The sequence below is a fragment of the Pongo pygmaeus genome, chromosome 20 (assembly GCF_028885625.2).
Source record: "Pongo pygmaeus isolate AG05252 chromosome 20, NHGRI_mPonPyg2-v2.0_pri, whole genome shotgun sequence".
NCBI lineage: Eukaryota > Metazoa > Chordata > Mammalia > Primates > Hominidae > Pongo > Pongo pygmaeus.
In genome coordinates, this window is record NC_072393.2 from 57,102,406 (window position 1) to 57,117,687 (window position 15,282).

At 51.3% G+C, this 15,282-nt stretch overlaps 2 protein-coding genes across 12 annotated transcripts; both read right to left on the reverse strand.

Annotated features, from left to right (window-relative positions):
- Positions 1-1,523: 1,523 nt before the first annotated feature.
- KLK8 (kallikrein related peptidase 8) lies at positions 1,524-8,412 on the reverse strand. Of its 10 annotated transcripts, none has more exons than XM_054464304.2 (8): positions 8,189-8,292; positions 7,731-7,793; positions 7,069-7,248; positions 6,635-6,712; positions 5,960-6,119; positions 5,532-5,794; positions 3,295-3,428; positions 1,524-1,730 (listed from the first exon to the last, which is right to left on the reverse strand). In XM_054464304.2, the coding sequence occupies exons 4-8, from the start codon at positions 6,702-6,704 to the stop codon at positions 1,575-1,577; spliced, it is 783 nt and encodes a 260-aa protein (XP_054320279.1). In that variant the 5' UTR covers positions 6,705-6,712; positions 7,069-7,248; positions 7,731-7,793; positions 8,189-8,292; the 3' UTR covers positions 1,524-1,574. The 10 variants fall into 10 exon arrangements, with proteins under 10 accessions (XP_054320279.1, XP_054320271.1, XP_054320272.1 ...); XM_054464296.2 differs by having other exon boundaries at positions 7,708-7,793; positions 8,074-8,264; XM_054464297.2 differs by having other exon boundaries at positions 7,731-7,790; positions 8,189-8,247.
- On the reverse strand, positions 8,088-14,528 carry KLK9 (kallikrein related peptidase 9). Of its 2 annotated transcripts, none has more exons than XM_054464308.2 (5): positions 14,456-14,528; positions 14,134-14,290; positions 11,368-11,636; positions 9,281-9,417; positions 8,088-8,837 (listed from the first exon to the last, which is right to left on the reverse strand). In XM_054464308.2, the coding sequence occupies exons 1-5, from the start codon at positions 14,496-14,498 to the stop codon at positions 8,688-8,690; spliced, it is 756 nt and encodes a 251-aa protein (XP_054320283.2). In that variant the 5' UTR covers positions 14,499-14,528; the 3' UTR covers positions 8,088-8,687. The 2 variants fall into 2 exon arrangements, with proteins under 2 accessions (XP_054320283.2, XP_054320282.2); XM_054464307.2 differs by having other exon boundaries at positions 11,368-11,660.
- Between the last annotated feature and the right edge of the window lie 754 nt (positions 14,529-15,282).

Here is a 15,282-nt window from a genome sequence, read left to right on the forward strand (position 1 = left end):
TAACACTGGACTAGATTGAAGACAGCTGGAACAGGGAAAAGGCACCAAAAGCACGTCTCCATAAGATGTGCACACCAGCACCATGACAATTTACCACTGCCATGACAGCACCCAAAATTTATCAGCCCTTTTCTAGAAATTTCTGAATAACCCACCCTTAATTTGCATGTAATTGAACATGGGACTAAATATGACTACAGAACTGGCCCTGAGCTGCTACTTTGTGCTCAATGCCTATGGGGTAGCCCTGCTCTGCAAGGAGCAGTGCCTCTGCTACTGTGCAGTACTGTTTCAAAAAAAGTCACTAGCACCACTGGGTTGCCCTTGAATTATTTCCTGGACAAAGCCAGGAACCCTCCCTGGCTAAGCTCCAGTTTTGGGCCCACCTGGCCTGCACCACTAGAAGAGTGACTATAACCTTGTAATAACTACCGCCTCCACACTCATCTTTCCCTAAAACAAGTTATGTTAAGCCTTTGCTTTAATGAAAACTTTCCCAAATGCCCTTTGCTTCACACTTCAATTTGGACACACCACTCATTTCCTTCTACCACAGCAGACACCACCAGATGGCTCTAGGCTGTGAGAAAGAGTTCTATCTGGACTTTTGGGAGCTCTCAAGATTTTTGACCCGAGTGGTGGTTTCATGGTTGTTCATTTGTGAATATTTAAGCTGTTCATATATTTTCTGCACTCTTTTCTATGCATATCTCCCAATTTTTTCCCTTTTCTTCTTTTGTCATTTTTTAAAAAATAAAAATAGAGGTGAGGTCTTACATTGTTGCCCAGGCTGGTCTTGAACTCCTGGGCTCAAGTGATCCTCCCACCTCAGCCTATGAAAGTGCTGGGATTACAAGCATGAGCCACCATATCTGGCACAATTATTATTATTAATTAATTAATTTATTTATTTATTTTGAGACCGAGTCTTGCTCTGGTCACGCAGGCTGGAGTACAATGGCGTGATCCCTGGCTCACTGCAACCTCCGCCTCCTGGGTTCAAGCGATTCTTCTGCCTCAGCCTCCTGAGTAGCTGGGTTTACAGATGCCCGCCACCACACCCCGCTAATTTTTGTATTTTTAGTAGAGACGGGGTTTTGCCATATTGGCCAGGCTGGTCTCGAACTCCTAACCTCAGGTGATCCATCTGCTTCGGCCTCCCAAAGTGCTGAAATTACAGGCTTGAGCCACCGCACCTGGCCAATTATTTTTTTTTAAGGGGGAAAATTTTACCTCCAAAGCTTGTGACACTTTGTTCAGTAAAACAAAACACAAACTCTTTCAAAACTGTCTTTCACATACCAGCCCGCTGAATGTTTGAAAACCTTTGTATGTATTTTCTCCCCTGAAAGAAAGCTCTTACCTAAGTTCTTCCGGAAAACAAGGGATCATTTTAGGCAGTGGTGATGGCCAAAGTGACCATGAGAACTTGGTTTCTGCACATCCCCACCTAGCCTGCCAGCAGGAACAATCCTGCATCCCCATCCAGCCCTCCCCACAGGGCCAAAACACAGACAGGCAAGGAACCAGAGAGTTGTGAGTTTATTAAGGGAGATCTAGTGCTTATCCTAGAATCAGCCCTTGCTGCCTATGATCTTCTTGATCCAGTCCAGGTAGCGGCAGATGTTGGTATAGACACCAGGTTTGTCGGACCTCCCACAGGGGTCTGAGCCCCAGGATGTGATGCCCTGGAGTGCACCATCACACACCAGGGGGCCTCCAGAATCACCCTAGATAGGGAGAATGAGAACAGCCTTGCATCTGAGGTGTCCACAACATCCCTTTTCCTGCTGTCCCAGCGTTTTACCAGTTTTTAGCATGACTGGTCCCCTGTAGCCAACGGGGGTAAAAGCATTGTCCCCTGAGACCAGTCAGGACAGGGCTTGGGGCTTCCATGTACCGACAGACATGGTGTCTAAGGGTAGTGGTCAAAATACTGACAGAAGAGGGGAAAGAATGAAATCCCAGCCAGGCTTGGTGGCTCACGCCTGCAATCTCAGCACTTTGGGAGGCCGAGGCGGGCAGATCGCTTGAAGTCAGGAGTTCCAGCCCAGCCTGGCCAACATGGTGGAACCCCGCCTCTACTAAAAATACAAAAACTAGCTGGGTGTGGTGGTGCACGCCTGTAATCACAGCTACTCGGGAGGCTGAGGTGGAAGAATTGCTTGAACCCGGGAGGCAGAGGCTGCAGTGAGCCAAGATTGTGCCACTGCACTCCAGTGTGGGGGACAGAGCGAGACCCTGTCTCAAAAAAAAAAAAAAAAAAAAAAAAAGAGTTCTCGAGGGTCCAATCCAGAGAGAAGACAGTAGGGATTACTTGGAGAGGACTGAGCTGAAGTTTCTTCCATTCCTGGCCAATAGTGAAGGCATCATTGATTGCAGTTGCCAAACATAGAAGAAAGGGTCAAGATTCTTGTGGAGACACACACACACACACACACACACACACACACACACACACACACACACACACACACACACCATATCCCCAAGGGACCATGGCTGAAATATTTGTGGAAGAGACCACTGTCCCTATGGAACAATCCAGAGAGACTGGCTTTCATGGCAGTATCGCTGATGGAAATGACTCCATTCTTGGCCAATGGGGAAGAAAGCATTGTCTTTAAGGACCAGTCATTGGCAAAGGTGGTGGGGCTTCCAGGAAGCGGACAAAGCCAGGGGGAAGTGCTAGGAACAACGAAGTTGCAGTTAGAAGGGAGAGTTATATCTATGACAAATCCCAAGAGAAAGGGATTGGAGCTCATTGAGGAGGCACTGAAGTCAATGGCACCATTTACTCCAGCCAACTGGGAAGACACCATTGTCTCCCAAGGAACCAATCACAGGAGAAGGGAACCAGCCTTGGGATTCTAGCCCGGTCTCAAAGAAAAGTGGCTGACCACCGGGCCGGTGGTAAAGTCGGCACAAATTCCACGATGTAATGCTGGGAACCAGAGAGCAGGGAACTCGTCTAACCTCTAGCCTTCGACTCTCTCCTTGCTGGACATCTATGCCACCCTCTATAGCCCCCAACTCTGCATCCCATCCTGTAGGTAAGGGTTCGAAAGAAAACAGCAGCAACAATTCAATGCTCCTAATCCCTATGCGGTGTGACTTTCAGAGAGAGTTTGGCCTTCTCTGAACCTAGCTCCCAATCCGTAGAGATAGGGGCGACCACTCCGGGTGCTAAGTCTTTGGGGTCACTCCCCTTACCACCCCCACCCCCATCCAAGCCTTGAACCTCTAGAGGGCAATGAGGGATGTGTGAGGAGAAGGATTTCAGAAATTGCTTACCTGGCACGTGTCAGCCCCTTTGCTGCTGCCCGCACAGACCATGCCATCTGTGATCTGCCCTGGGTAGGCATCCTCACACTTCTTCTGGGGAAATATTTTTACTTCTGCACAGTTGAGAGTGTCAGGAAAATTCTCTGAGGGGGAAGAGGTTGTAAGTTTCCCTGAGAGAACAGCCCTTTGCCTCCATCCCTGACTGGATCTAACCCCCTTTCTTTCCAGGATGTAATGGGGAGTTTTCCAGCTGCATGGGGGAGTTTTCTGACATTGTGCACAGGGGACATCCTTCTCACCACATTAAATGAAGCTGTACTTGCTGCTATTGTGCTTTCTCCATCTAGAGAGGGGCCCTCAGATCTCACATGTTTTTTCTTGCCCTGAGCCATTTTCAAATCAAGGGGCTGGGGGTTACTTGGAGGTGCCCCTTTTTGATACCTCTGACCCTCTCTTTCCAGTCTTCCTGCCCTCAGACAGCCGGGTCCTCAATCTGTGCTAAATCCTGCTCCTTCCAAGTGTCACCTCCTCCTGGAAGTCTTCCCTGACCACTCAAATTAAAAAATACCATCCCTCCATTACTCCCTATCCTTTTATGCTCCACAATATTTCCTTAAAGCACTTAACTCTACCTAATATTTTATTTTATGTGTATTTGTTTATTGTCTATTTCTCCCACCTAGCTTGCAACTCCCTAACGACAAGGACTTTGTACGGTTTGCTCACAGCTGTATATCCAGCGCCTGCAACAGCACCTGGGGCATACTAGGTGCTCAGTAAATCAGAGTTGAATTAATGATTGAAGGTGGAATTGATCTTTTTTATTAACCTCTTTTGAGGAATAGACTTCTCCAAACCCTCTTTGAGGGGGAAAAACTTCCATCTGGCATCTCTACGTGCCAAAAGCAATATGCTCATAATCTCATTTAATCCTCACAACAGCGCTTTGAAGGAGAGATTCATTCATTCATTTCATTATTTATTCATCCAGCCATCCATTCAACAAATATTTATTGAGCATCTACCATGTAGCAGGCACCATTCTGAGCATTAGGAGAACATAATGAAGAAAACTGATGTAATCTGAACCCTCACGTAGCTAAAAAATCTATTGGTTAATGATTCCCATTCTGCAGATGAGGAAAGTGAGGCTCAGAGATGGAAAGGAATTTGCCCAGGGAGAAGGGGCAGAGCCATAGTTTGAACTGATCTACTTGATTTGCAAGCATGTGTGTTTCCACAGCCGCAAACTGTCTCATCCAAAGCATTCAGAGCAGGAGTGAGGCAGGCAGGGACCTGAATGCTGACTTTGCCACTTCCTGGAGAAGCTCCTTGACTCTCTGAGCTGAGTCCCAATGTTTTCACTGTGAAGGAAGGCGAGGGGCTGTCTGGACTCTGGAGTCCCAAAGGGACAGCTTCATTGGAGGTCCAGATTTTGGGGTCCAGAGTCAAGAGGGAGCTAGGACTGCTGGGTCCTGGGAGAAGAAGGGCCTAGACTCCCAGGTCTGAGGGAAGAGGGGACCAGGGCCCAGGTTTCCTGGGTTCAAGAAGGAGAAAAAGGCCGGGGGCGGTGGCTCATGGTTGTAATCCCAGCAGTTTGGTAGGCCAAGGCGGGCAGATCACTTGAGGTCAGGAGTTCGAGACCAGCCTGGCCAACATGGTGAAACCCTGTCTCTACAACAAATACAAAAATTAGCTCGTGTGGTGGCAGGTGCCAGTAATCCCTGCTACTCTGGAGGCTGAGGCTCGAGAATCGCTTGAGCCCAGGAGGCAGAGATTGTAGTGAGCTGAGATCATGGCACTGCACTCCAGCCTGGGCGATTGAGTGAAACTGTGTCCCCCCGCAAAAAAAAAAAAAAAAAAAAAAAAAAAAGGAGGGAGGTGGGGGAGAAGGTGCTTAGGAGCCTGTTTTCCTGGGCCTCTGAGAAGTCCAAATATCCCAAGTGTGTTAAGATTATATAAAATCCTATACAACCAAGGGTCTCATAGGATAGTGCTCTCTGCCATACAGGAGGGGCTTTTCTAGCCCTGCTTAACAATCTGCTAGTTGGTTCTCTTTCTCTCACCACTCTTGTTAGTAGTCTGATCTTCGAGGCTTCTAATATGACTCCCGCTTGTGAATCTCAACATCATGATCACTTTCCCTTCTTTGTCTCCCTCTGGGGGACCAAGCTTTGCCAATAGCTTGGGTTCCACTGGGCCAACCAGCTCCTCCTCTCCCTCCCATTAGTGGACAAGCCCACTACCTCGGGGACTGGTGACAGTGCCCCAGCCTGAGATGGTGCACTTCTGGCCAGGCTGGGTGCAATGATCTGCCAGGCTGATGGGCTTCACTTTGGACCCCAGGGATGCCTGGTCACGCAGTTGAAGAAGCATCAGATCATGGTTGTGGTCCTCCACATCGCTGCTGTTGTAGCAGGGGTGTGGGATGGACTGAACCACAGGTATTTCTTGCTCTGGGCCATCTTTATTCTGTAGGCTGTGGTCTCCCAGGCGTACTGTGTATTTCCTGTAACGGCGGGGATAGTTTGGGATCCAGGCAGGGGTATTGCCCCCAGCCCCCTCTTCCTTCAGACCCAGGAGTCCAGTCTTCAGCTCTCTCCTTCCGGAGTTGAAACCCCAGCCCCCTCTTTCCTTAAGCCCCAGCCGACCTCTGCCCCCATCATCCACTCACGGTTTTTTACAGTGGGCAGCCGTAAGGACCCAGTTGCCACCTATAAGGACACCGCCACAGAGTAGTTGCTGGCCCTGGAACAAGGCCGCCTGCCAAGGCTGCGAATGGGGTTGGCACTCTTGACCCCCCAGCACCTTGTCCTCCTGTGCCCTGGAGTGTCCTGCAGCAGGAGGGAGAGGGTTGAATCGCCACGCTCTGGGGCAGTGCAAGGACTGGGAAGGCCACTGTGGGTTCAAATGGACACACGGCAAGTTCTCCGCATACAACTTAGTGAGGAGGTCCAGGCATCCACACGCTGCCACACAGGGACACTCATTTCAGCGCACGTGTCATCATACAAAAGTCACACACCCAAGAATGCCCCCACATGCTTCCACATGAGTCTACAGGCCCCGTGTACTCCCAGGTGAATCTATGCCCCCAAGCAAGCAGCCCCCAACAGGATGTAGCTATTCAGACAATTTACAGCATCACGGAAACTACTGCTACCTGCTGCTACCTGTTTCTTGTCTCTATCCACCCTGAGGAAAGCCCACAGAGGCTCCTGCACCGTATCACACTCTTCACATCCGTGCACACGCACCCACATAACCACCGCGACATTCCCACAGACTCCCCAGTGCCACTGCTGCCTTCAGACCCCTCCCCTCCGGAGGCCTCCGCAACCCTCCTCACCTGCCCAGGCTTCCCCCAGCAAGAGCAGGAACATCCACGTCTTGGCTGCACGAGGTCGGGGGCGTCCCATGGTGAGGTCTGGGAGATGGGGAGGGCGGGGCCGGTAAACAGGAAGGAGGAGCCAGAGCTCCCAGTTCTGGATTTTGGCACTGGGGAGGGAGCTGAGAGTATCTGGGGCTGTTCTGGGCTTCTCTGGAGGAAGCGGGAGGCTAGGGGACTGGATTCCTACATTCCAAGGGAGGAGGGAGTCCTGGATGTCTGGGTCTGAGGGGACAGCGAGCTGGGAGCTGGGACTCCTAAATTTGGGAGAGGAGGAAGCCGGGGTCCAGACTGCTGGATCTCGAGAGAGAAGGGCATCTGAGGCTGGGGTCCTGGAATCTGGAGAAGGAGGGTCCGGGGCCTGATGTCTGTGTCTGAGTACCTCTGCACCTCACCTTCCAGAATCCAGGGGCGGGGTCACCTACTGATTCGGACCCAGTGGAGGAGGCCCCAGTACTTCAGTTCTCTCTGCCTGGCACACGTTTCTGGAGACTTTTAACTGGGAATCTCCACCTCCTGCTCCTCCTCCTTCTCCTCCTGCACTAGAGCCTGGGGAGCTTCTGGGAACTGGAACACTGGGTGTGAGTGAGAAGGGGCGGAGGGGACTGAACGTGAAATCTTGAGGGAGGAGGGGCTGGAATCTCAGACTCCTGAGGCTAGGGAGAGGAGGGACTCGGTGCTGAGACTCTAGGATCTGAAACGTAAAGGGCTGGGGGCCAAGATTTTAGTTCTGAGAGGGGAGGAGGCTGGGGGCCTGGATTCCTGGGTCTGAGGGAGGAGAGGCTGGGGGCCTGGACTCCTAAATCTAAGGGAGGAGGGGCTGGGACCTGGGATTTAGGTCTGACTGAGGAGGGGCTGGGGGCCCAGACTCCTGGGTCTGAGGGAGGAGGGAGCTTCTAGGGGCTGAGACTCCTGGGTCTGAGGGAGGAGGAGGCTGCTAGGGGCCAGGACTCCTGGGTCTGAGGGAGGAGGGGCTGGGGGCCTGGATTCCTGGGTGTGAGGGAGGAGAGAGCTGGGGGCTAAATTCTAAGTACTTTAAAAAGGAGAAGCTTGGAACCTGATCTTTTGTGGGAGGAGGCGGCTGCTGCCAGTAACCGGGAACCGAAGAAAGGCAGGTCTTCTAGGGTCAGAAACCAGAGGGTGGATCAGGCCCCGCCCGCTGTCCCCTGAGAGGTCCGGGATCTGGGAGGGCAGGTTTGGGAGGCACTGTGACCTGGTTTCCCCTTCCCCTGGAGGCGGCAAGACCAACCCAAGCAGAACCCAGGAGTCTTGCCGCAATAGGGCTGATGGACAGAGACTTCAGGCAGGACTTACTAGGGGTTTAAGGGGGAGTTGCAAGGCGGTACCGGTTCCCTCATCTGCCCTTCACCGCCCACCCGTTTGCCCTCCACTCATCTCACAGCTCAGGCAGAAAGAAGGTGCGGTTTCCCGCGTTTACTGAAAAATCATCCATTGGCTCTAAAGGTATCCAGACCCTCCCTCAATTTCCCCCCAGGTCCCCGCCAGGATTCAAACCCAGCACACGCCCAGGACGGGGCCACAAGGGGCTGAGCTCTACACTGCCCGAGCTCCACGTGGGCGGAGCTACTGCGCCCCTGACATCACGAGGGGCGGGATCTCTGGTGAAGGAGGCGGGGCCACAAGGGGTGGAGTCCCGAGGGGAAGTCCCATTGGGCAAAATTTCGAGGGGCGGAGCTATTTTGTATAAGTGGTTCCTTGGGGCGGAGCCACAGGCTGTGCAGTTCCGAGAGGGAGGGGATGGCTGTCGGTGACGTCATAGAGACGGGCTCTGAAGGGCGTGTCCCTGCTCCGTTCCGAGGGGGCGCGAATGTGTCTTGCTTGACCTCGTGAGGGGGCGGAGCCTCAGGGGCGGAGTCTCAGTGTCCAGAGGGGAGTCTCAGGGCAGCTGGCGGCAGAGGGCGGGAACCATTGAGGCTGGAACCCTACAAGAACCCCCTACCCCGTGCCCTTCGGTCTCTCTTGGTCTTCCAAGGTGCCCCCGTGGCGCGCAGGCTCAGTTCTCCATGGTTTCTTGGATCCAGTCAAGGTAGTGGCATACGCTGGTGTAGACTGCGGGGCGCCGGGGTCTGGAGCAGGGCTCAGCACCCCCAGACACCACGCCTGCCAAGGTTCCATTGCAAACCAGGGGGCCCCCAGAGTCACCCTGTACGCGAGAGAAGGGCAGAGGAACTGTTAGACCACTCTGTTCATGACAATTACACGGGCCACTTCCTCCTTCCCAGAAAGGCCCCAGCCTCTTCCTCCTCCAACATCCGAGAGTCCCCCATCTCCAGCCTCTCCTTCCTCAGACCCAGGAGTAAAAGCTCAGAGCCCCCACCTCCCCGCAGGACCTAACCTCCTCCTCCCCCAGGACTCAGACTCTGGACGCCCAGCCCACTCCTCCTGCAGATTCAGAAGTCTGGACCTCCAGACCTTTTCTCTTTTACACTAAGGAGTCCAGGCCCTGGTCCCGTCCTCTCCCAGAAACCGGGTATCCCAGTCTCCTTCTCATTTTGATCCAGGAAGGCTGGGGGCCGACCCCTCTGCTCCCCTAAATCCTAGAAAACTTGGCAGAACAGCCTCATTTTCCCCAGAGTAAGGTCTCACCTGGCAGGAACCTCGGCCCCCCTCCCACAGGCCCGCACAGAGCATGCTGTCCGAGATGTGGCCAGGGTATGCCCAGTGACAGAGTTTGTTCTCCAGGATGCTGATGTTGGCACACTGCAGTGTGACTGGAAACAGCGCTGTCAGGGAAGAGAACTGTCAAGGATCTGCAACTGTCTCTGACACACTCAGCACCCCACCACCCTGAGTCCTCCCTGCAGCTTTTCCAAAGGACCCATGGAGCCACATTTAGGACTCTCAAAGATAGAGACAAGAGACGGTGGACAGAGAGACAGTCATAGCACGCAAGAGAAACAAATAGGGACAAGGAGGAAGAGGGCCAAGAAGAGAGAGAGGCTGGCCGGGCACCGTGGCTCACGCCTGTAATCCCAGCATTTTGGAGGCCGAGGCCGGCGGATCGCTTGAGGTCAGGAGTTTGAGACCAGACCAGCCAACATGGTGAAACCCTGTCTCTGCTAAATATACAAAAATTAGCCGGGCATGGTGACAGTCGCCTGTAATCCCAGCTACTCGGGAGGCTGAGGCACGAGAATCACTTGAACCTGGGAGGTGGAGGTTGCAGTGAGCCGAGACTGGTCACTGCACTCCAGCCTGGGAGACAGAGTGAATCAGAGAACTTATCTTGGCTGAAGGGAGCAGCCTCCATTGACTCAGCCCAATGCTTGCTATTTTGGGAATGTGAGTTCTTCAAACTTTTTCAAGTGAATCCAGAAACCTGGCTTTTGTATAAAACTTTCGAAGTTTTAGATATTGGCAGCAACAAATTCAGACTGTTTTTCCGATCCACTGACCCAATTTGGCTAATGGGTCAGTGATCCGTGACTCTGAGAGACATGGTCTTATTCCCATTCTAAAATGAACGCATTTCACATGTAAACATCTCTGGGCCAGGTACAGTGGCTCACACTTGTAATCTCAGCACTTTGGGAAGCCAGGAGTTTGAGACCAGCCTGGACAACATAGCAAGACCTCATCTTTGCTAAAAATAATAAAAATTTTTATCATAAGGCTTAAGTTAAAGGAGGTCCCATCATGGAGCAATGCATGATGGGAAATTCCCACACAGCATCTCTTACCAGAATCCGTGTTTTATTCATGGAGGGAAGAAAATTGGAACAGTATGGATGGTCACTTTTCAGAGGCAATGGAGAGAGGATTCCTGCAGCAGGTGGATTCCAGGATACTATTAGAATGCCCAGAATCTAAGATTCTAGAATTCTCAGATTCTGACACACTATTATCCATGATTCTAGAATCTAGAGGCTCAAGGTTTAGAGTTTTATGAATCCAAGATTCTAATATTCCAGATTCCCCTGGATCAAAAAACTCCAGGATTCTAACATTATCTGAATTAAATCTAAGATTTGACTAGATTTAAAAAAGACTAGAATTTTGGCCGGGCGCTGTGGCTCATGCCTGTAATCCCAGCACTTTGGGAGTCCGAGGCGGGCAGATCACAAGGTCAGGAATTTGAGACCAGCCTGGCCAATATGGTGAAACCTCTGTCTCTACTAAAAATACAAAAAAAGATAATAATAATAATAATAAATAAATAAAAATGACCCGGGTGTGGGATGTAGTGGTGCAAGTCTGTAATCCCAGGTACTTAGGAGGTTGAGGCAAGAGGATCGCTTGAGCCCAGGAGTTCAAAGCTGCAGTGAGCTGTGATCACACCGCTGCACTCCAGCCTGAGCAACAAAGCGAGACCCTGTCTCAAAAACAAACAGATAAACAAACAAACCCTCTGAAATTAGAATGTGTCTTCCGGAAAATGGTGTTATATAATCAATGGGATCTAATGGGATCTTTCCTCCTCCTCCTCCTCCTTTTTTTCTTCTTCTCCTCCTCCTTCTTCTTCCCCTTCTTCGCAGTTCATGAAATAATGGCACATCTTAAAAATGCTAGTATCTTATATTTGATTAAATATATCGATTGGCAGATAGATAGACTGACAGAGAGAGAGAAGAGAGAGAAAAGGAGAAGACAGAGATGAAAAGGCAGAGACAGAGGGATGAGGGAGCCAGATCCCGGGCATGAAGTTTCAGAGAGAGTTCTGGGCCAGGTCATACCCTTGGGGCTGGACACGGCCCCCCAGCCTGAAATGAGACACTGCATGCCTGGGGAGACACAGGTCTGGCTGAGGTTGAGGGGCTGCACAGCAGGACTCAGACGTGCCTGCCTGGGCAGGCGGATCAGCATGATGTCATCATTGTGGTCATTGGCACTGAGGTCCTTGTTGAAGCCAGGGTGGGGGAAGAAGTCCGTAACCCGGAACAGCTGCTCTGGACCCTCCCATTTCCAGAGGTGGTGCTCTCCAAGGCGGACCCACAGATACCTGCTGCGACAGGACTCAGAGGTCAGGCTGCGGGGAAGGTAAAGGTCCTTTCAGCCCCAGCCCTCTTTTCCTGTCCATCAGAGAGCTGTGTGACCCTCCACAAGTCACACACCCTCTCTGCACCCTCATCATCTATGTCTGGCCCAGGGTACTGTGATTTTAAGCCAGGCACACACCTCCTCTGGGTCCCTGCTCCCCACTCTGATGTTTTGTGTGTCTCCATCTTTGTAGCTCTCCCCACAAAGCACCCACTCCTAGTCCCAGGCTGAGTGAGCCACCTTCCTCCATACTCACCTGGAGCCTTGGTGGTGACTTGGGTCCCTAGGAACGGTGTGGGCACGGGGGACCCCACCTACCGCATAACAACAGCCCCACCCCTGCCCCCACAGGTCTGGTGGCTTCTGTGGGAGCGGCTCTGTATGTCTGAGTGGTGTGTGTGTATATGTGTGCATGTGTATGAAAGGGGATGGGATATGGAAAATCCCCAAATTGGGGGTCATCTCTGGCCTCAGCTTTTCCTGTCTATCATATCCTTCACCCTTCAATGCATGTCTTCCTGGTGTCTAACCTTAAGCCCTCGCCACAGTCTCAGTGCACTTGTTCCACTTCTGGTCCATGCCCTAGACAGCTGGGATCCTTTCGGGGTTGACAAGCCCATTCCCCAGCCTCTGACCTCTGACATTAGGCAGCAGGCTAATGACTGCGAATTCAGGGTTGGGGAACCAGAAACATCTGTGTCTGTCTCTCTCTGTCATTCTTGCTGTCTTGGCTCTGGATCTGGAAAAGTAGTCCTCACCCCTACATCCCCTCATCCCCCTACTCTTCCGCTGCTTCTGACTCTCTTCCACCTTCATATCTCTGCATTTCTCCTGCTTCACTTTCGGCTGAAATCTGAACATCGTTCTCCCAGTCTGATGTATAGGCTTAAGTTAAAGGAGGTCCCATCATGGAGCAATGCATGATGGGAAATTCCCACACAGCATCTCTTACCAGAATCAGTGCTTTATTCATGGAGGGAAGAAAATTGGAACAGTATGGATGGTCACTTTTCAGAGGCAATGGAGAGAGGATTCCTGCAGCAGGTGGATTCCAGGATACTATTAGAATGCCCAGAATCTAAGATTCTAGAATTCTCAGATTCTGACACACTATTATCCATGATTCTAGAATCTAGAGGCTCAAGGTTTAGAGTTTTATGAATCCAAGATTCTAACATTCCAGATTCCCCTGGATCAAAAAACTCCAGGATTCTAACATTATCTGAATTAAATCTAAGATTTGAACCTAGAATTTTAATGTTCTGGGACAGAAAGACTAGAATTTTGGCCGGGCGCGGTGGCTCATGCCTGTAATCCCAGCACTTTGGGAGTCCGAGGCTGGCAGATCACAAGGTCAGGAGTTCAAGACCAGCCTGGCCAATATGGTGAAACCCCAGTCTCTACTAAAAATACAAAAAAAAAAAAAAAAATAGCCTGGCATGGTGGCGCATACCTGTAATCCCAGCTTCTCAGGAGGCTGAGGCAGGAGAATTGCTTGAACTCGGGAGGCGGAGGTTGCAGTGAGCTGAGATTGCACCACTGCACTCCAGCTTGGGCGACAGAGGGAGACTCTGTCTCAAAAAAAAAAAAAGACTAGAATGTCATCATGCTATAAATCTATAACCTTAGAAATTTAAGAGTCTGGGATTCAAATAGTTTAAGACTACAGAATTATCGGAATCTCAATATTCTAGGATACTGTGAATCAAAGATTCTAGTACTGTGAGTTTCAATATTCAATGAATCTAGATAGCTCTGAATTTAAGATTCTAGGATCACACTAGCCATTATGGCTATTGAACACTTGAAATGTGGCTAGTCCATTTTGTAACAGGCTATATGTGTAAAATACAGAACAGATTTCAAAGGCTTAGTACCAAAACAAAAGTAAACTGTACCATTCATACTTATTTAAAAATTGATTAAATGTCAAAATAAGTTTTTGGGTATGTCAAGTTAAATCTATTAGAATTAATTTTACTCATTCCTTATTTTTAAAATGTGTCCACTAGAAATTTAAACTTATACACGTGGCTGGCATCATAATTCCTCCGGGCAGTGCTGTCCCAGACTGCTAAGATTCTAATAGTCTGTGAATCTATGATTCTAGAATCTGCTGAGGCTATTGCAGAATTTCATAAATTCAACATTGTAGGATTCTACGATTCTGGATTTCTCTGGGTCAGTCTCGGATTCGAACAGCCTAAGTTTCAAATCTTAGACTCCTCAAATGAGATATTGTCGGTCTCTAGAATTTTAGGATTTGGGAGGCTACCCTTCCTAATTCTAAGAGTTGAACTTGTGGTATCAGAAGTGGGGGCTCTGCGCTTCTGGCCTATAGCACCCCTCACCCTCTCCTGACCCCCAGCCTCCGCCCCCCGCCAGCATGGCCTATAGCACCCCTCACCCTCTCCTGACCCCCAGCCTCCGCCCCCCCAGCGTGGCCAGCCCAGGTCACTCACGGCTTGCGGCAGTGGGCAGCTGTGAGCAGCCAGCGGTCACTGATGAGGGTCGCCCCACAGAAGAGCCGAGTAAGGTGGAAGAGGCCGGCCTGCCAAGGCTGGGAGTTGGGGCGACATTCCTCGGCCCCGATGGCACGGGTGTCTGCCCAGCCATGCCCTGGGGTGGGGACGAGGGACAAAGGGGTCAGCAAAGAGCAGGTTGGGAGGGCAGGGAGAGGATGCTGAGAAGCCTAGAGGGCAGGAGGCAGAAGCCTGGGACGGGAGGGAAGAGCAAGATGACCTTAGTAGAGTTGTGAAGGAGCAGCCAGCCCAGGAGCCTCACCTGCCAGCAGAGAGAGCAGGGCACAGAGGAGTCTCAGCTTCATGACCCCTGGGCACCTGGATCCTGGAACGTGCACCCGGCATCCAGTGCTTCTTTATGGTAAGCCATGCCATCTCCTTCCTCCTTCATGGGGCCGCCCCTGTGATTAATCGGGGTTGGGAAATGTCCCTGGGGGAGGGGGAAGCCCTGGGGCTGTGACAGGGGCCTTGGGAGAGGAGGTAAGTGCAAGGGAACCCCCCTTTTGGATGAACTGGTGGCTTGCTGGGCCAGAGCTTGACTGAATGGAGGAGGAGTGCTGGGGGTGTGGAGAGGTTGTGGGCACCTCCTCTGGGGTCTTCAGAGTGGTAGCCCTCATTCCTCATCACCTTAGGCTACAAGATACAGAATTTTTGTGTCCTGGAAAAGGAGGAAGATCCTTGAGGCCTAAGGTCCTGGGGTGCTGCAGGTTTATTTTGGATAAAGCAGTGGTGTGCAGAGACCAACCTCCCAGGGTAGGCTGGAGGGACGTGCAGGGGGACCCGCCCGGAAAGGAGGCTAGGGGTGGGACACAGAGTCAGGACTCAGACACAAGAGCAAAAGATACAAAGAGAGAGAGGTACAGGCACAGAAGGACCCAAGATGAGAGGAGGAGTGGGAGGAGGAGAGAGAACACGAGAAAGATTGAGGGAAGTCCAGGTGGAGCGAGGCAGAGACCACAGGCAGCTACACAGGTTTACACACCTCGCAGAACCTTCCCTGCCCTGGGGATTTGGGCCTCTTCCCACAAGGACAAGGCCCTCTCCTAGAATGTTGAGAAATCTGGTTCCATCTGGATTAACCCACTCTTG

Excerpts from the sequence above, each read along its gene's own strand:
- KLK9 (XM_054464307.2), bottom strand. The coding sequence starts at position 14,498 with ATGAAGCTGAGACTCCTCTGTGCCCTGCTCTCTCTGCTGGCAG. Across the intron at positions 9,418-11,367 it reads GGCCGTGTCCAGCCCCAAGG|CGCTGTTTCCAGTCACACTG; the intron begins GTATGACCTGGC and ends CTTCCCTGACAG. Across the intron at positions 8,838-9,280 it reads GGGGCCGAGGTTCCTGCCAG|GGTGACTCTGGGGGCCCCCT; the intron begins GTGAGACCTTAC and ends TCTCGCGTACAG.
- KLK8 (XM_054464300.2), bottom strand. The coding sequence starts at position 6,704 with ATGGGACGCCCCCGACCTCGTGCAGCCAAGACGTGGATGTTCCTGCTC. Across the intron at positions 6,120-6,634 it reads GCTGGGGGAAGCCTGGGCAG|GACACTCCAGGGCACAGGAG; the intron begins GTGAGGAGGGTT and ends CTCCTGCTGCAG. Across the intron at positions 5,795-5,959 it reads GCTGCCCACTGTAAAAAACC|GAAATACACAGTACGCCTGG; the intron begins GTGAGTGGATGA and ends CCGCCGTTACAG.